At 39.4% G+C, this 21,315-nt stretch overlaps 1 protein-coding gene across 1 annotated transcript in view; it reads left to right on the top strand.

Moving 5' to 3' along the window:
* PTPRG (protein tyrosine phosphatase receptor type G) overlaps positions 1-3,506 on the top strand; it is a 524,592-nt gene extending 521,086 nt beyond the window's left edge. Inside the window, exons 27-28 of the mRNA XM_036267442.1 lie at positions 1,965-2,100; positions 2,665-3,506. Coding sequence (XP_036123335.1) covers positions 1,965-2,100; positions 2,665-2,811 — 283 coding nt within the window. The 3' untranslated portion in view covers positions 2,812-3,506. The remainder of the gene's footprint in view (positions 1-1,964; positions 2,101-2,664) is intronic.
* The last annotated feature ends 17,809 nt before the right edge of the window (positions 3,507-21,315 follow it).

Raw genomic sequence — 21,315 nt, 5'->3', positions numbered from 1 at the left:
CCCGGGGAGATGAGTCAGTCCGTTGTGCCGTAGCAGATGAAGTAACGAGCTGGGCTGGAATGTACAATACGCCTACATCCGGAAGGCTGCATCTGAAATGACAGCAGTTTAGCCCTGGCCAGTGTGGCTTAGTTGGTTGGGCATCGTCCTGTGCACTGGAAGATTCCAGGTCAGGGCACAAACCTGGGTTTCAGACTCGATCCCCAGCAGGGGGTGTGCAGGAGGCAGCCAGCTGATGTTTCTCTCTCTCTCTCCCTTCTTCCCTCTCTAAAAGTCAATTTTTAAAATCTTTTTAAAAAATAAAAATTACAACACTTTTTATCTGTAGTTAACCTCAAAAGTTGGGGTGGCAGTTAGGGGGACACTGGTCTTATTTATATTAAAGATGTAAAACATCTGTAATGTTTTAACTTTATGTAAGAATAATTTAGACACTGCATGTTTAATTATTTTTAACCAAACAATAGGCACAGGGCATCTAAGTTCCAGTCTCATTTGTACCAGAAAGTCCACCTTAAAATTTTTTGTTTAATCCCTGCCTTCTTGTCACTAATATGGAAACTATGTGCCATCCCAGGTTCCTGTGGAAAAAATGCAGTTGCCAGTCTGGCCTGATGAAAGTCTGTTACTTTCCTAAGCCTTTTTTTTTTTTAAATAAAGAGAACCATATTTTTCCAAGAATTTTATAGAAGATGGAACTCATTTTGAGAATTCTCTGACTACATTTGAGCAGCATATTTCCATTTTTATTCACAGTTTGTAAGTTCAATGTAGTTATTTGGTCTAGTTTAAAAAAAAAATTGTAGAGCCTTTCACCTTTCTACTTGTTCAATAGCCTATAGTTAAAGTTCTCATATTACTGTTTCTAGGCTCGCATATCTCCCAAGTCTAGGTTTGAACCCCTCATTTCATCTTTTTTTTTTTTTATCCTCACCCAAGGACATTTTTCCATTTTTTGTTCAGCTAGAGCGGGAGGGAGAGAGAGGAAGAGAGAAAGAGAGAAACATCGATGTGAAGGGACACATCGAGTGGCTGCCACCCGCACCACCAACCAGGGCCAGGGCCAAACTGCAACCGAGGTACATGCCCTTAGCGGGAACCGAACCCGGGTCTCTCTGGACCGCAGGCCGACGCTCTAACCGCTGAGCCAAACTGGCCAGGGCCCCCTCATTTCATCTTAAAACACACTGTTGACCGCTCATGAGTTAACTCGTGTTTGCACTCGCATTAGCTATTTCAAGTTTTGAAACTCAGGGCAATATAGAATTATTGTATTTGTGACTCTTCACCCTAAGGGTCGAAGTTCAAAAAACAGCACACCATTCTATATTCTTGAAGTAGCGAGGGAATGGGCATCTGCTGGCTCGAATGAGTGCAGCACAGAACCTCACACTTCTCGTCCTTCGGAAAGAGCTCCTGACATTGGTTCACCTCATAGGCTTTCAGGGCAATTAAAAGACCACGTTTTAGAAAAAACAATCACTGGTACGAAAAAATCCAACTAGAACGTATAAAGTGTGTGTTTCAACAGGTGATTGCTATACAGTATACCACACCAAAAAAATTACTAAAATGTATAATATGTAGCAGATATGTACAAAGTTTCATTTAAATTCATTATGTATAAATAAAGTAATGAAGTGTATTTAGATTGTTTCACTTTCATACGCAATTACAAAAACATATCTGATGACATGAGATAACTTCTGCATAAAATTGCTGGTCAACAATGTGTTAAATATTAAGCTAAGTATCTGATAAAACCAGCCTAGGAGATTTCACACTCATAAGCAAATGTCACCTTTATCGAAAGATTTTGCCTCTAAATCTCTTCCCCTGTCCAGTATTTCATTTTTTTTGTGTTGTAGATAAATGTCAATACAGTCTACTTAGCCTCTGTGAACATATGTGAGGGTAATGTCAGTCCTCAGTAAATCTGAAATAGCACTTTTTCCTTCCCCAAGGTACGGAGCAGTTTCAGCGGGAATGCTGTGTGCCCTCACCACCCTATCCCAGCAACTAGAGAATGAAAATGCTGTGGATGTTTTCCAGGTTGCAAAAATGATCAATCTTATGAGGCCTGGAGTATTCACAGACATTGTAAGTAATTTGCTTATTTATGAAGCTTGTACGGACATCAGCTAAAACTCAGGCTCACCTTGTAGAGCACTGATTCCCTGCTGGGGGTGATTTTGCCCCCACCCACCCCCAGGGGATGTTTGGCAATGTCTGGAGACCTTTTTAGTTGTCACATCTGGAGTCAGAGAAAAGTACTCTGGCATCTAGTGAGTCCAGGGATGCTGCTAGACATCCTGCTACGCATGCGAGAGACCTCCACATCATCCGGCCCAAGATTCAGTAGTACCGAGGTGGAGGAACTGCTTTCTAGACTCTAGTGTTCTCTAGTTACAATATGCGGACATACTGTTATCTAAATTTACTGTCAACATTGAGAGTTAGTTCCGAGCTAACAGAAATCAAAAGGAGGTGAAGAAAGCATGGGTCTTGGTTATAAAGGATTCACATGATTTTTTAGACAGCGGAAGTGTATGTTCCTATTTCGCTAGTATGTTTTCCACAGCTACATTCATGATTAGTACGCCTGCCTTAGATGAAACGACTAAGCTGTCCTCTGGCTCAAACCGTCTTCCTCTCGTTTTGCAGGAACAATACCAGTTTGTCTATAAAGCAATGCTCAGCTTGGTCAGCACTAAAGAAAATGGAAACGGTCCCATGACAGTGGACAAAAATGGTGCTGTTCTCATTGCAGATGAATCGGACCCTGCCGAGAGCATGGAATCCCTAGTGTGATTGGAATCCTGACAGGGCACTTAATTTGTAAACTTCTGAAGACTGAGAACTTTTTTGAGGCCTTTTTTGCCAGACTCTAGGTTATACAATAACCCAGTTACTTTTTTACACTGATAAAAGTTTTGATATTTATTTTTTGCCATTTTATGTCTTAATGGTATCCTACTGAGCATTTGCACCTCTGTTCATTTCCCCCAGTGAGACGCAATGTGACCTAGTTTGCACTATCTGATCAGTGTTACTGCCTATAATCTAATACTACAGCGAACCCTGATGGACATTCCGTAACAACATACATGCTCCTCTTTAGTTCAGTGCAGTGAAGGTCTTTGTTATGACAGTGAACCTTGATTTCGTTATTATTGCTCAAGCAGCTGCATTCTCCTCGCAGGCGATGCTGTATTTTTCCACAGTCCTCCTCTCCTACTTTTTTAGACATTGTTCAATACTGTACACCTTCTATATTTCAATGGAGTGGGTGAGCATTGTTTTCTTTTAAAGAATCGCAGGTTATTGGGAGCTACTAAGAAGGTCTGTCGACCTCATGGCCTTGAAACAGTTCCATTTATGATGGTGAAGACATCCATTAAGAAGGTTTAAGAGTTGCTTCATGTGAACATCACTTATTAGTTACAAACTTATATTCATAGCTTAAAAATGCCCAATTGTGTCAAAATAAAGGATATCTCTGTATTACAGTTTTCACAGTAGCTACGTGGACAGTGTGTGTTATTTCCATTTGACTCTCTGAAATAGCTACCCCCCCCCCCCAAAATCAGGGCTATCTTTTACAATAGAGAGATGGCAATATTTTACACAACTCAGCTAAGAAACCCTTAATGACTCTCCATTAATGCTCCTTGGTTTAGAATAGCATACCTCACGGCAGGTGGAATAAACATTCTCACAGGTGTGTAGTTTTGAAACTAGACCTCTAAAATCCCTCTTACTCATATAGCAACCTAATAAAAACTACCTATATAGTTCGCATTCATTTCTTTCCTTTTTTGCCAAATGTTTCATGATAAATCTCGTAATTACATACATTCTTCTACTTACGATTAACTTGAAAATACTGTATTAGCGAAAGTCTTAGGACTAGACTCCCACACATGGACAAATCAGATTTGGAGAGAGAAAATTAGAATCTTGAATAAGAGGTCATATCTACTTTTTCAAATAGTTTTTAAGAGAGAGAGACGGCATTATATGTCTGTGTAGTTTAGCCTCAAGAACACACATACTTCAGTAGAAGATGCCAGTAGTCACTACACAGAGCCGCAGGCAGCTATTTGGTCCAGCCTCTGAGCCCTGTTCACTCCACAGTACATAATGGCAAAATTAGGAACATTAATAAGGAATTGCAGTTCCATTAGAAAAATAACCTACCTACTGAGATCTGTTTCTTCTATTGCTTATTTTCTTTTGAGGGACAACTTCTGTCAGAAGTGAACCACCAGAACTAGACCTGTTAAGAAAAAAAGGGTTTTGGTTATTTTTTATGTCAATAAACTTCAACAAAAAGTCTGCACTGGCTATTCATACTATCTCAGTAGGCATTAGAACATTAATGATAATCAGCACTGAGGTTCTGTTGTTCCTCTTGCATTGGTTTTCTAGGACATTTGTCAGAATCATGCTGAAGGGCCAAAGCAGAGAGGCTACAGGCCAAGACCAGGAGTTCAGTGCCTAGGCCCGGTCAAGGGCATTTTCACGAATTACGTAACTTTCTAGGGCTAGGTTTACCACATAGATTCAGCAACATAGAAATAGTCAACTGTTCACGTACTGTGTAGGCTAAGGCTTGACAAAAGGTGTGAAAATGAGCAAAGTTTGCTAAATTGTATGGGCCAGATGATTCAGCACCTTACAGGCCCTGTGCTCCCAGCAGAGGTGCACAGGGTGCTCTAACACTAAGAACCATGGAGCACTACAGCTGCAGGGCTGCAGGGAGTCGGGAAGGGAATGGCTTCAGATCATGGCAAGAGCTAGATCATTTCAGTCAATTAAGTAGGTCACTTTGGTCTTATAGAATATTGATGTGAGCTGACTCTTTCCAGTAGTTGGCAGAGTGGACTTCACTTTCAGAAGTAATGTTCAGGTTGGGGTTCATGGGTTGAGGTTCTTGATCCCTCAATAATTTTTTCTTAATATAAAAGTAAACATTGGTTAGAAAACACACTGTAAGTATTCCCTTCTGTGCTATTTGCAGAGGTCTCAATTCATGGAACTACATACCCTCCAACAGAATTCTGGGACCGTTTCTTATATGGCCATCAGAATCATGATAAAAGAGGTAGCTAGTAAACAACAGGAACATTACAGGATGGTTTACAAGTTCTCTGTGAACCAGTTGTGTGTCTACAGTGAGCTTGAACCAAAGTCTCCAAATCCCGACTCACTGAACTATGAGCAGTTGCTATTTGCCCATCTTGTCAGAGTGATCCAAGCATACTTCACTGAGGATAGTGATAGTCAGCAGCTCTTCCTCCAGGGTATCCTCACTATTACTCTTCATTTGTTATTGGCAAAAGCATGCCTGCAGCCTTCCCAAGGCAGAGCTTCAAAGATGGTGTTTTCTTTGAGACACAAGCACATTGCTTAACTACATAATAAGGTCAACACCACTGCACTCAGGGGGAAAGGAAATAGCTTTTGAAATTAATGTGTGCTATTTTATAAAATAAACGTATTGGGTGTATGAATTTAGCTCTAGGTAAACAGAATGCACACATCATGAGAAATTGAATTGCAATGATCAGACCACGTGGCTGCGCTGGACATCAGAGAAAAGACACTTCATTTCCATCAGAACTCTCTGGCATCCAAAAGCCACAATATCTTTTTTTATATGTAAACAAGTTAACTTCTGAATTTCAAGAATAAGATTAATTGAACTGGTTTTCCTAATTGTTATTCGTTGGAGCTTTTAGAGTCTATTTCAAGTTGGAGTCTAGCAAGGTCAGAGAAAGCTATGGGTATTCAAGGTCTGGCTGTTGGAGTTTTTAGCCCAGAGTGACATATTTAAGTCAACAACTAACCTTAATTATTTTTTAATGACACAGCACAACTGCCTTGTTATGAATTTTTCTTAAATGCATATATACTGTATTTAAAAATTAAAATATAGTACCAATTTACCAAAGATACCTATTATTAATTTTAAGCAAAAAATAAGAAAAAGAAACCCAAACTCATAATTTAAGAAATAATAATCAAAGTGTAGTTTGTCTTAAGAATTTAGCAGTTATACTGGAAAATGCATTTCAACTCTTATGTTCTAAAATTTGCGTTCCAATGGTGTCAGTGAATCTTTATATGAAGGGAAAATGCCTGCTTTTTTTTTTTTTTTTTTTTAACAGCTGTAATTTCACTTACCCTTTGCGCTTTCCCTTAGTTGCCCTTTAACATACAACATTGGCTTTATCTCTAGAAAGAAGGCATGCTACAAATAGGAAGGAATTGTAATAATAATATTGGCCTCTACTTTGTCTTAGCTGTTAAACTGTTTTTAGTATTTTTGTTAAATATTTGCAAAGGGAAGCATTTTCTACAGAGGATAATTCATTTCAAGAAAAATGTCTTGAGTTTTAAGAAATAAACATCTCCAGGAAAGGAGACAGCCGATTTTATAAAATGTCGCAACTCTCCAACATTTGGGGTAGTGACTCTTTTGTTAGGACATTTGAAACTAGCAAGCAGCCATTGTTTCTAGAAAACAAAACACACAAAAAAACGTAGCCTTCATGTTGATTCATGTTTCTTTCACTTCATTTTGAAATAGTTAAAATCATTAAGACTGTAAATATTTTGTTGCTTGGATAAGCATCTTCTGGGAACTTTGTATCTATGGTGTATAATCATAGAATTTTATATTTTGATATAAAGCTAATTTTTTTCTAGTTTCAACTCTGTTACAGTTTTTTTGTTTTTTGGTTTTTTTTTTTTAGTTTGGGGTTTTTTTGTTTTTTTTGTTTTGTTTTGTTTTTTGTGGTGGATATGTGAATTCAACTTTATGTCTATGAAATAGCAAATCATCATCTTTGCATTCCAAAAGAATCCAACATGTGTTATTTCTTTGAGGCAGTGATTGTGAGAGTTGGATTTTCTTTTTTAATTCCATTGACCATTTGTGCAATAGGAATTAGACATAGTCACTGAATACTTTTGCTGCATTGACCCATTTGGAAAAAAAGTGTTTTGGGTTTTTTTTTTTAATTTGTTCTGGGGGAGGGGTTTTGTAACCTGAAATTTTTCCCTTTTTTCTTCTGTTTAAAACTATATCAAATCATTCTATTATAGTGTTATTTAATATGTAAATTGTATTGCTGTACATAAAATAAAGTATGGTTTTTGATGTATTAATTATTGATGAGCATTTCTATGAAAATATCTATATTCAATAAAATCAGGCTACTAGTCTCCCTTAACAGATTATATTTACATCCACTAACCCTTCGTCTTAGTTTCCATGGTAGTTAAATGAATATTAGGAGTTATCTTTACATAGCCAGAAAGCCAAAAAGAAGTGATTTTCTGAGTTCTTCCTCCTTTAAGGCGTAAACAATGACAAAGTTTTACCTGCATATTGAATTAAACTTTATGAGTCTACTAAGAATTACTATGTTCCCCAGTTATCGACTACAGTTATGGCAACTTCTCCCTCTTAATATCTGCTGTGTAGGATGAAGAATATATCCTGGGAAAACTTGGAGAATCTATGAAATACATAGGATCAATATAATTGCTTCTACTTACATGGAATTTTGACATTTCCTAATATGGTTCCCACAATTGGCAGCTTTGATCCACCCTTCTTTTGAACTTTGGGTGGCCCCATATTCAGTAATTCAAATCTTACTATTATGGTTCCAATTTTTCTTTCCATTAAGATTAAAGAGCTGATATTTCAGTCCCCCTAAGTAACTGGGAATTTAAGAAACAATGTACTAACAGTTTCCAGTGCTGTCTGAGAAAAAAACCAATTTCAGCACAAAAGAATCAATCTCTGATGATACTACCCTAGTATTCCTCAAATTTCACCCGCCGGGACTCACTCAATACATGGCATTAACAAGCTGGAGATGGGTAGCAGCTGGTTGCGTTTTAGGGGAGACATGTACTCTCCAGTTCACCAGTCCACATCTCTTCCATCACCTTAGTCTGCCCACTGTCAGCTGTTTAAATGACCTGCCTAGATGCTATGAGCAGTTGCTTAAAAATCTGAGACCATCTTCCATCTCAGGCTGGTAATGCGACAACCAAGAACAGCAGAGGTTTTATACTGGTCTTCCGTCACAATCCTAGGGAGCCAGCATGGGGCACACTGAGTCCCCACATTCCGAATTACTTCTGAGTCCACCAAGATGGTTCCATGAAGCAGCAGCTATGACTGTTCAAAGTAATTGGCAAATCAGTTCTCTACTCCATGCCTTTTACTGTCGAGAATATAACTCTAGACAAGGAAGCTTCATTTCTGCTGCCAAAAAAGGGGCAAAGAAAGAAGGGTACAAAGAGCTACTGACCCAAAACTCCATTTTCTTTTTTTTTCCTCATTCGAGGACATTTTTCCATTTTTCGCTCAGATAGAGTGGGAGGGAGAGAGAGGAAGAGAGAGAGGGAGAGAGAAACAATGACATGAAAGGGACACATCGAGTGGTCGCCTCCCGCACGACTCAACCAGGGCGGGGGACAAACAACAACCAAGGCACGTGCCCCTAGCAGGAACCAAACCCGGGTCTCTCTGAACCGCAGGCTGATGCTCTATCCTCTGAGCCAAACCGGCCAGGGCAAAACTCCATTTTCTAACAGTGAATTTAGATTGTTGAGAACTAAGATTTAGGAACAAGTCACTGCTAACTATGTCTGGATTCAGAGACAGGACTGAAGACCTGGGCCTCATTTCTGCCTGTGTTAGTGAAGACAGCAACTGAGAGGTGGGTACCGGCAAGGTAAATTGACTTTTGTGATCATGTAGTTGGCCAGAAGGATAGACCAGCAGTTTGTCTATATCTAATAATTACATTATGTTGCTAAAAAATTGAAAAATGGAAAATTAACTGATTTATGGTCATTTGAAATAATTCAACTTGTACAGTTACTGGCCTTCTCCACACTACTGCAAGGTGCAAAGTCAGGCTTGGTGGTAACGGCCAATGGGCCTTGCAAAGCTCAGGAGATTATTCTATATAGTAGATCTCTTGAGCATTTCATTACAATTCATTCCATACGCATTTGCTAAATGTCTACCACAGCCCACATGTTAATTATACTCTGTAGAGAATGTGAAGTTGTTGGCAGAGGCATTTCAAGTCAGATGAGGCAAAGATTACAATTTAATCTTAAAACTTAGTTCTTCAATTTGTGCAAAGATATTTGGCACAATAGTAGAGATGATTTTTGTAGGGGAAAAGTAAAAAAGAATTATTCACCAATGTGAGCAAACTAGTAAAACTTGTAACCATCCATATTCCCTAACTTACAGGTTGTACTCACAAAATTCTGTTTATTCTGCATTGAATTTGTTCCTGGAATGCAGAAAGCATTTTCCCATAGTAGGGAAAAAACGAACATTAAAGAATGAGAATTAAGGAGTCAAACAGCCAAACTTTACTAGACAGAATTGCCTGGCATTTTACTGGGTGATTTGGAGGCAAATCCAGTAAATTTGCCTGAGACTTTTTCATGTGGAAAATAGAGAAATGAATGTTGACCTCATTGGACTGCTGTGAGAAGTAAATGAGATGATGCATGCAAAGCTCTTGGGAAAGTCAATATTAACTATTATAACTATCCGATGACCTTCTTTATTTTTTAATTGCATAGCAGACCTCTTGTCAATAATGAAACAAAAAGTCACCTACCTTAGCTTACCCTATTAAATGGTAATATTGAGATATTCCCTTCACTGATGAGGAAGCTCACTGCATCAAATTAGATCCAAGGCAGGTGAATGAGGATAAAGGTAGACAGAGAGCAATCCATATATCTTAATGTCCAGAAATAAGAATGGCAGAAGCACAGAATGGACAAACACACACAGTACCCCATAGCTTCAATATTTCTCTTCTAATGTATAAATATCTCAGTGCATTCCGAGAAAGGTGTTTTGTTTTTTAAATCCTCGCCTGAGGATACCTTTCCATTGAATTCGAGAGTGAAAGAGAGGGAGTGAGAGAACAAGACATTGATGTGAGAGAGACACATCGATTGGTTGCCTCCCACACCACCCCAACCAGGGCCAGAGATCAAACCTGCAACCCAGGTACATGCCCTTGACCAGAAATGAACCCACAACCCTTCAGTCTGAGGGCTGATGTTCTACCCACTGAGCAAAACCAGCCAGGGCAAGAAAGGTGGTTTTTGTTTTTTGTTTTTAAGAAAGATTCATATTTCAGTAAAGTAAAACAGTAAAATTTGTAATGTCAAACAGAGTGCAGAGTATTGTACAGTACTGTGAAAAAGATGAACTACATTTCTATTGCTAGCTACACTGCCCTATAGCAAACCCCAAACCCTATAAACTAATATGAACAGAGCAGCAAAAAGAAAAAAAATACTTAAAAAGCATGAGGATATGAAGTGGAACAACAACTACATCATAGGGGTACCAGAGGGAAAAGAAAGTGAGCAAGGGATAGACAACCTGTTTGAAGAAATAATGACAGAAAATGTCCCTAAGCTGGTGAAGGAAAAAGCCATACAAGTTCAGGAAGCACAGAGAGTACCAATCAAGATGAACCCAAAGAGACCCACACCAAGACACATCATAATTAAAATGGCAAATGTTAAGGGTAACAAGAGAGAGACAGTCAGTAACATACAAAAGAGCTCCCATAGAGCTGTCAGCTGATTTCTCAACAGAACACTACAGGCCAGAAGGGAATGGCATGAAGTATTTAAAGTAATAAAAAGCAAGGATCTAAAACAAAGATTATTCTACCCATCAAGGATATCATTCAAAATTGAAGGTGAAATAAATAATTTCCCAGACAAAAACAGGGTAGAGTTTATCACCACCAAATTTACAATGCAAGAAATGTTCAATGGACTGCTGTAAGAAGAACAAATAGAAAGAGAAACATAGTCATAAAGAATTAAGTACCTATCAGTAATAACCTTAAGTGTAAATGGTTAAATATTCCAATAAAAAGACACAGGGTAGCTGAATGGATAAGAAAAACTGATTTTTATAATACACACACACACACACACACACACACACACTGTGCAAGAGACCCACCTCAGAACAAAAGACTCACACAAGATGAAAGAGAATGGAAAAAAAAATTCCATGCAAATGGAAATGAATAAAAAGCAGGGGTTGCACCCCAGATGGTCTGGCTCAGCAGTTAGAGCATCGGCCTCCGGACCAAAGAGTCATGGGTTTGAGTCAGTCAAGGGCATATGCCTTGGTTGCAGTTTGGACCCTGGCCCTGGTCGGAGACATGTGGGAGGCAACCAATCGATGTGTCTCTCTCTATCCCCCCCCCCATTCCCCCAACTCAATTTGAAGATAAATGGAAAAATATCCTTGGGTGAGGATTATTTTTTTTTAAAAAAGCAATCCCTGGCCAGTTTGGCTCAGCAGTTAGAGTGTCAGCCCACAGACTAATGAGTAGCGGGTTCAATTCCAGGCAAGGGCATGTGCCTTGGTTGTGGTTCATCCCTGGCCCTGGTCAGGGTTGTACGGGAGGAAACTTGTCGATGTGTCCCTCTTACGTCGATGTTTCTCTCTCCCTCCTTCCCTCACACTCTCTCTGAAGAAAAATAGAAAAAAAAAAAAAAACAGGGGCAGAAATACTTATATTGGACAAAATAGACTTCAAAGCAAAGGCCATAATAAGAGACAAAAAAAAGGATTGATTCAACAAGAGGATATAACCCTGGTAAACATATATGCACACAATATAGGAGCATCTAAATACAGAAAAAAAGCTCTTGGAGAACTTTAAGGGAGAGATTGACAGCAATACAATCATAGTAAGGGACTTGAACACCCCACTGACATCACTGGATAGATCTTCCAAACAAAACAAAATCAACAATGAAACAACAACTTTAAATGACACACCAGATCAGATGGATTTAATTGGCATTTACAGAACATTTCACCCCAAATGCAGAATATACATTCTTCTCAAGTGCACATGAAATAATCTCAAAGATAGACCACATGCTAGGACACAAAATAAGTTTATACAAGTTCAAGAAGATTGAAGTTGTATCAAGATATCTTCTCAGATTATAACATGAAACTAGAAATCAACTACAATAAAAACACTCAAAAACACTCAAACATATGGAGACTAAATAGCATGTTATTATTAAAAAATGAAGGGGTTACCAATGAAATCAAGGAATAAAATTTTAAAAACCTCCACAACAAATGAAAATGAACACACAACAACCCAAAATCTATGGGACTCAGTGAAAGCAGTCCTGAGAGGGAAGTTCCTAGCATTACAGACCTACCTCAAGAAACAAGAAAGATATCTAATAAACTAACAAACCCTACAACTAAAAAAATAAAAAACAGAACAACAAGAAAAGCCTAGAGAAATAAAAAGGAAGGAAATAATAAAGATCAGAGTGGAAATAAACGACATAGAGACTAAAAATGATAAAACAAAACAAAACAAAAAAACAACAACAATGAAACTAATAGCAGGTTCTTCAAGATAAACAAGATTGATGAACCTTTAGCTAGACTCAATGAGAAACAAAAAGAGAATCCAAATAAATAAAATCATAAATGAAAGAGGTGAAATAACAATTGACATCACAGAAATACAAAGGATTTTAAGAAAATACTATGAACAAGTATATGCTAACAAATTGGACAACCTGGGAGAAATAGACAAATTTCTAGAAACATACAATCTTCAAAACTCAATCATGAAGAATCAGAAAACCTGAATAGACAAATAAAAGCTAATTAAATTTAAGTAGTAGTCACAAAAAAAACCTCCCAGCAAACAAAAGTCCTGGACCAGATGGCTTCACAGGGGAGTTTTACCAAACGTTCAAAGAACTAATGCCTATCCTCCTCAAACTATTCCAAAAGATTAAAGAGGAAAGAAGACTTCCAAGCTCTTTTTATGAAACCAGCATTATCCTAATTCCAAAAACAGATAAAGACAGTACAAAAAAAGAAAATTACAGGCCAGTGTCCCCAATGAACATAAGATGCTAAAATCCTCAACAAAATATTAACAAATACGATCCAACAATACATTAAAAAGATCATACACCATGACTGAGTGGGATTCATTCCAGGGATGCAAGGCTGATACAATATTCGCGAATCGATAAATCTGATACATCACATTAACAAAATGAAGGATAAAAATTACACAATCATATCAATAGATGCAGAAAAAGCATTTGACAAAATCCAGCACATAGGTTTGATAAAAACTCTCAGCAAAGTGGGAATAGAGGGATTGTACCTCAAAATAATAAAGGTTATATATGACAAACCTAAAGCCAACATCATGCTCAAGAGGCAAAAACTAAGATAGAGATGTCCACTTTCACCACTCTTATTTAACATAGTACTGGAAGTCTTAGCCACAGTGATCAGACAAGAAGAAAAAAATAAAAGGCATCAAAATTGGAAAAGAGGAAGTAAAACTGTCATTATTTGCACATGACACAATATTGTACAGAGAAAATCCTACAAACTCCACAGAATAACTACTAGATTTAATACATGAATTTGACAAAGTAGAAGGATATAAAATTAACATCCAGAAGTCGATGGAATTTGTATACACGAATAATAACCTTTCAGAAAGAGAAACAAAAAATACAATCCCATTTACCATTGCAACAACAAAACATAAGATACCTAGAAATAAACTTAATCAAGGAGATAAAAGACCTGTACTCAGAAAACTACAGGACATTGACAAAAGAAATAGAGAAAGATACAAATAAGTGGAAGCATATTCCATGTTCATGGATTGGAATAATTCACATCATGAAAAGGTCTATGCTATGCAAAGCAACCTATAGATTCAATGCAATCTCTGTTAAAATACCAATGCAGATTTCACAGAACTGCAACAAATAATCCAAAAATTTATATGAAACCTCCAAAAAAGACCCTGAATAGCCTCAGCAATCTTAAGAAGAACAAAGTTAGAGGAATCACAATACCAGATACCAAATTATACTACAAAGCTACTGTAATCAAAACAGCTTGGGCCCTGGCTGGTTTTTCTCAGTGGTCAGAGCATCAGCCCGTGGACCAGAGAGACCTGGGTTCAGTTCCCACTAAAGCAGTGGTTCTCAACCTTCTTAATGCTGCGACCAATTAATACAGTTCCTCATGTTGTGGTGACCCCCAACCATAAAATTATTTTTGTTGCTACTTCATAACTGTAACTTTGCTACTGTTATGGTTTAGGCTACCCCTGTGAAAGGGTCATTTGACCCCCAAACGGGTCACGACCCACAGGTTGAGAACCACTGCCTAAGGATACGTAACTCAGTTGCAGTTTATCCCTGGCCCTGGTTGGGGTCGTGTGGGTGGCAACCACTCGATGTGTCTCTCTCACACCAATGTTTCTCTCTCTCTCTTTCTTCCTCTCTCCCTTCCGGTATATCTGAAGATGAAAGGGAAAAAAGAAACAGCCTGGTACTGGCACAAAAACAGGCATATATATAGATCAGTGGAACAGAACAGAGAACCCAAAATGGACCCAAGCCATTACACTCAATTAATATTTGACAAAGGAGGCAAGAGCATACAATGGAGTAAAGACAGTTTCTTCAATAAATATGTTAGGAAAATTGGACAGGTACATGCAAAAAAATGAAATTAGACCACCAACTTACACCATACACAAGAATAAACTTAAAATGGATAAAGGACTTAACTGTAAGTCCTGAAACCATAAAATGTGAGAAGAAAACTTAGGCAGCAAAGTCTTTGACATCTCACGTAGCAGAATTTTCACAGATACATCTACTGGGGCAAGAGATACAAAGAAAAAATAAACAAATAGGACTACATCAAACTTTAAAAAGCTTCTGGACAGCCCTGGTCGGTTTGGCTCAGCGGTTAGAGCGTCGGCCTGCGGTCCAGAGAGACCCAGGTTCGGTTCCTGCTAAGGGCACGTACCTCGGTTGAAGTTTGTCCCTGGCCCTGGTTGGTCGTGCGGGTGGCAGCCACTCAATGTGTCCCTTTCACATCGATGTTTCTCTCTCTCTCTCTCTCCCTCCCACTCTATCTGAACAAAAAATGAAAAAATGTCCTCGGGTGAGGATTAAAAAAAAGCTTCTGCACAGCAAAAAACAAACATTCTCTAAATGCAAAGGAAACCCGCTGTATGGGAGAATATATTTGCCAATCAAACACTGGATAAGAGGTTAAGCTCTAAAACATAAAGAACTCATACAACTCAACAAAAAAAAGGGCAAACAATCCAATAAAAAAATGGGTAAAGGACTTAAATAGACACTTTTCCAAAGAGGACATACAGATAGCCATGAGACATGAAAGAGTGTTCAAAATCACTAATCATCAGAGTGATGCAAATTAAAATGACAATGTGGTATCACTTCACACCTGCCAGACTGGCTACCATCAATAAATAAGCAAACAGCAAGTGTTGGTGAGGATGTGGAGAAAAAGAAACCCTAGTACACTACTGGTGGGAATGCAGACTGGCATACCCACTGTGCAAAACAGTGTGGAGTTCCCTCAAAAAATGAAAACTAAACTGCCGTTTGACCCTGTGATCCCACTTCTAGGAAAAGATCCAAAGAATGCTGAAATACCAACCAGAAATAATATATACACCTCCATGTTCATAGCAGCACTATTTACAATAGCTAAGATCTGGAAACAGCCCAAGTGTCCATCAGTAGATGAGTGATAAAAAAAGCTGTGGTACATTTACACAATGGAGTACTATGCAGCTGTAAGAAAGACGGATCTCTTACCCTTCAAGACAGCAGGTTGGACCTGGACAGGATTATGCTAACCAAAATAAGCCAGTCAGGGAAATAAAAGTATCACATAATCTCACTTATATGTGGAAACTAATGAACAAAATAACCCAATGAACAAAATAGGTCCAGAAGCATAGAAACATGGCGCACACTAATGGATCTCAGAGGGAAAAGGGGTGGGCAGAGATTAACCAAAGAACTTAAATGTATAACCCATGGTCATAGGCAATAGTATGGTGAAGGTCTGGGATGGGGGTGGGGTGGAGTGGAGGGCAGCAATGAGGGGGAAATGGTGGACATCTCTTACTCTCAACAATAATGATAAACACAAATAACTAAATCAATGTTTCTGGGTTAGCTCCATAGGTAATCCACATCTCTAAAGAAGAGTGTGCACCAGAGCAATGGATTATGGTTACTTGGCTGGCTGTGGCTGCCGTCTACTATTAGCATCTCTGCCATAGTTTCTATTTATCAAACATAAACCCCAATGAAAGTCATGGTTTTGTACACTGCAAAAACATTCCAAATTGAAATACAGATGGTCTCTAGAACTTTTTTTTTTAATCATCACCCAAGGATATTTTTCCATTTATTTTCAGATAGAGTGGGAGGGAGGAGGAGGAGGAGGAGGAGGAGGAGGAGGAGGAGGAGGAGGAGAGAGAGAGAGAGAGAGAGAGAGAGAGAGAGAGAGAGAGAGAGAGAGAGAGAGAGAGAAACATGATGTGAGAGAGACACACCAACTGGTTGCCTCCCACATGACCCTGACCATGGCCAGAGATGAACCACATCTGAGGTACATGCTCTTAGTAAGAATCAAACCTGCAACTCTTTGGTCCACAGGCCAACGCTCTAACTGCTGAGCCAACCCAGCCAGGGCTGGTCTCTAGAACTTAATGATTTACTATGACATTTTCTCTGACAATTGGTTTTGGGTGTGTTTTTTTAATATGTTTTATTGATTTTTTTTTTTTAATCCTCACCCAAGGACACTTTTCCACTTTTACTCAGATAGAGTGGGAGGGAGAGGAAGAGAGAGAGAGAGAGAGAGAAACATCGATGTGAAAGGGACACATCGAGTGGCTGCCTCCCACACGACCCCAACCAGGGGTGGGGATGAACTGCAAACCGAGGTACATGTCCTTGACTAGAATCGAACCCATGACTCATTGGTCTGTGGGCCAACACTCTAACTGCAGAGCCAAACTGGCCAGGGCAATGTTTTATTGATTTTTTAGAGAGAGGGAGAGGGGGAGGGAGAGGGAGAGATGGAAACATCAGTAAGAGAGAAACATCGATTGAGTGCCTCCTGTACATCCCCTAGTGGGGACTGAGCCCACAACACCGGGCATGTGCCCTGACTGAAAATCAAACCAGTGACCCCTTGGTCCATGGGTCAACACTCAACTACTGAGCCACACTGGCCCAACAGGGTAAGGTTTTTTGTTTGTTTGGTTTTTTTTTATCCTCACTCGAGGACATTTTTCCATTTTTTTGTACAGATAGAGTGGGAGGGAGAGAGAGAGGAAGAGAGAGAGAGGGAAACATCGATGTGGAAGGGACACATCGAGTGGCTGCCACCCGCACGACCAACCAGGGCCGGGGACAAACTGCAACCGAGGTACATGCCCTTAGCGGGAACCGAACCCGGGTCTCTCCGGACCGCAGGTGGACGCTCTAACTGCTGAGCCAAACTGGCCAGGGCCCAACAGGGTAAGGTTTTTACATGAGAAAACTTAGACTTGGGATTGCCATATCCCAATAATTCAGGCAAAAGTCAACTAAAATGTTATCAACTTCCCTTCATCTGAAACTCACAATTTTCACCTTCCTCTTGTTACAGCATAAGTGTCCTTCTCCTATATAAGGCCAACCATTCTATCTTCCATTCATTATAGGTGGCCCATGCCTTCATGTCCTCCCAAGGACTTCATTTGTGTAATTAGCTCTCCTCTCACTTGAATCAGAAACTTAACTTTCACTACTGAATCATTCATTTTGGTATATAAATATGCTCTATTATCACCAACTTGGAAAAATCTTCTCTTGATACCAAGACTCCCTTGACTGCCATCTCATTTTGGTGTTTCACTCTGACTATAAAACTTCTTGATAGAGTTGTCTATAGTAACAAGATCCATTCCTTTCTTCCATTCTCTCAACCTGTTTAAGTTGGGTTTCCATCATCATCATCATCCACAGTGCTTATCAAGTTCTCCAAATAACTTGTTGTTTACCCTTAACTCCACTAATTTTCAGCAATTGACCATACCACCTTCTGCTTTCATTCAGCATGAAACAATATTTACACACCAACCACTAATTGTGAGAGTAATTGGGGGATAACAGATAAAGTGGTCAGGTCTATCAACCAAGCAAAACCCACAAAGTTTAGAAGTTGAAATATCTCTTCATTTCTGTAATTTTTCTTATGATGTTTCTCTTACCTCACTTGTAAAGAAGGTTTTGAGAACCACCTGGGTCTTGGAACTGTGACTCCCTTGGGTGCTTCTGGAAAGTGAAAACTACTCAGAGTTTGAAGGTAGGATTTTTTCTCCTACCTCAATTATCTGCTATTATTCAAGCCTCCATTGTTGGATTCACTTCCTGTCTACAACCTCTAAATGTTGGCATGCCCCAAGTTTCTGTCCAAGTAGCTCCTTTCCTTCCATTTATAGCCTCTGTCATTCCACCCAATTCCATGGAATTAAATATTTTTATATGGCAATAACTACCTTTGTATATCTCTTGTCTCAACCTATACCTGAACTACAGATAAATATCCAGTTGAATATTTAACATATCCCTTTGTAACCCTAAAAGGACCCCAAACTTAACATGATAAAAGCACAATTCTGATTTTTCCCTCTAATCTGCTCCTTTCCCAGTCTTCTACCATCTAAATAAACAGTAGTAGCATCTACTCAAGTAGGCAAGATAAAACCTAGCTATCTTGATTTCTGTTTATTTCCTGCCATTTAATCATAAGAAACAATCCAATTTTAAACATAGGCAAAATAGCTGAACAGATACTTCATCAAAGAGGATACACAGATGGCAAGTAAACACATAAAAAGATGCTTGGTATCATTAGCTATTAAGTAAGTGCAAAAAAAACCACAGTGTAATATACTTATTAGAATCAGTGGCCGTGTCCGTGTGGCTTGGCGGTTAGAGTGCTGGACTCTCTATACTGAAGGGTCACGGGTTTTATTCCTGGTCAAGAGCACATACGTGGGTTGCCAGTTTGATCCCCAGCCCCAGATGGGGTCAGGGAAGGAAGCAACAACCTATGGATGTGTCTCTCTCACACAGATGCTTCTCTCTCTCTCTCTCTCCCTCCTTCCTTCCTAATCTTAAAAAATCAATGGAAAAAATATCCTTGGATGAGAATTAACAAACAAGCAAACAAAAGCCAGAATCAGTGAATTGATTAAAAATAGATTAATATATATGACCCCAAATGAAATGTAGAGGGAAAAAAAGAACAAAGAAAAACAATCTTAAGTGCTGTGGGCAATATCCACTAATATAACATATATTTTTGGAATTCCAAAAGAAGAAGAGAGAAAGAAGAAGAAAAAATATTTTAGGAAATAAATGCCAAGATTTTCCAATATTAGTGACACCAAACCACAGATCCTAATGGCTTAGAGAACACCAAGCAGGATGAATAATAAAAATTTTAAAAATCATCACACCTAGGCATATCCGATTCAAATTGCTGAAAACCAAAGTTAAAGAAGAAATACAACACACACATTACCTAAAAGAGAGGATGATAAGAATTACCACCAACTTCTGGTCAGAAATCATAAGAGAACAGAGTGACATGCATAAAGTAATGAAAGGCTGGATTCCAAAATGGCGGCAGAGTGAATGGAAGCTACACAGACCATCTCCCAGGACCAAACTGGAATTGCAACTAAAATAAAGACAAATCATTGGGGAAAAAGCAACAGAAAAGCAGCTTGCGAGGACCATATAACCAGGGACACTGAACCGATCCTGGTAGAATTGCAGAGGTGCAAGAGGGGGGCTGGGAGCCCACGGACAGCAGCAGCCTTAGCTATGAGCAGCGCCCTCAGGTTACACTCCCAAGTGGCTCCACAGCGCAGAGCTGGGAAAGATGCTAAAATAGCCAGAGCCACTAATCTTGGGCTCCAGCAGAGGGCTAGTGGACTGGACTGGAGCTGTGTGGGGACACTTAGGATTTGGAGGGCGCTCAGAGCTTTTGCTGACTGTCTCCCTTGCCACCCTGCATGGGCCCTGGGAACTCTGTAGCCAGCTAAACTCTCCACTGGAGCCGCACAGACTCGAGGGCCCCAGGGAACTCAGCTGGACCAGGGAACCCAGTGGGACCAGGGAACTCCGCGGGATCAGGGAACTCAGCGGGAAATTATTCCCACCGCCTCCCTTGCCACCCTGCATGGGCCCTGGTAATGCTGTAGCCTGCTAAGCTCTCGGCTGGAGCCACACAGACCCCGGAAAACAGGGGACTTGGCGGGATTAAAGTGGGTCCTCCCTGGTGCATCCAAACCCAGGAGAGGGAGCCACAAACAGCAAAACACCAACACCCACTGGGAAAACTTGGCAGACTCCAAAGCCCACTGTGATAACGAAAATGGTGAGAAACAGAAACAAAAGCCAAATGAAAGATCAAGAGACCTCTACAGAAGATGAAATAAATGAGGTGCAGTTAAGCAAGTTAACAGAACTAGAATTCAGAGCAATGATCTTGAGGAAGCTCAACAGCATATGTAAGGACATGAGCACCATGAGTAAAGACATAGAAACATTGAAAATCAACCAGTTGGAAATGAAAGCCCACCAAGAAGAAATTAAGAATGACAAAGCAGAAATAAAGAACACATTAGAGGGACTAAACAGCAGAGTAGAGGAAGCTGAGGACCAGCTCAGTGAATTAGAAGACAGGGTAGAAAAAAATCAACCAATCAGAAAACCAAAAGGAAAAAAACAATTAAAAAACAGGAAGACAGCTTAAGAAAACTGTGGGACAACTGGAAATGTAATAATATTTGCATCATAGGAGTCCCCGAAGAAGAAGAAAATAAGCAAGGGTTAGAAAATATATTTGAAGAAATAGTGACAGAAAACTTCATTAATTTGGTGAAGGAAGAAGGCATTCAAGTTCAAGAAGCACAGAAAGCCCCAAGTAAGAAGAACCCAAACAGGCCCACACCAAGACACATAGTAATTAAAATGCCAAAAATTAAAGACAAAGAGAGAATCCTAAAAGCAGCAAGAGATAAGCAACAGGTTACCTACAAAGGAACCCCCATAAGGTTATCAGCTGACTTCTCAACAGAAACACTGCAGGCCAGAAGGGAATGGCACGAAGTACTCAAGGTCATGAAAAACAAGGATCTGAATCCACAACTATTCTACACAGCAAGGCTATCATTCAACATAGAAGGTCAAATAAAGAGCTTCCCAGACAAAAAAAAAGGCTAAGGGAATACATTAGCACAAAACCAGCACTGCAAGAAATGTTAAAAGGACTGCTGTGATTAATAAAAT

This window comes from Molossus molossus, unplaced genomic scaffold (genome assembly GCF_014108415.1).
Source record: "Molossus molossus isolate mMolMol1 unplaced genomic scaffold, mMolMol1.p scaffold_m16_p_18, whole genome shotgun sequence".
Lineage (NCBI taxonomy): Eukaryota > Metazoa > Chordata > Mammalia > Chiroptera > Molossidae > Molossus > Molossus molossus.
This window is presented reverse-complemented; position numbering and strand designations above follow the sequence as displayed.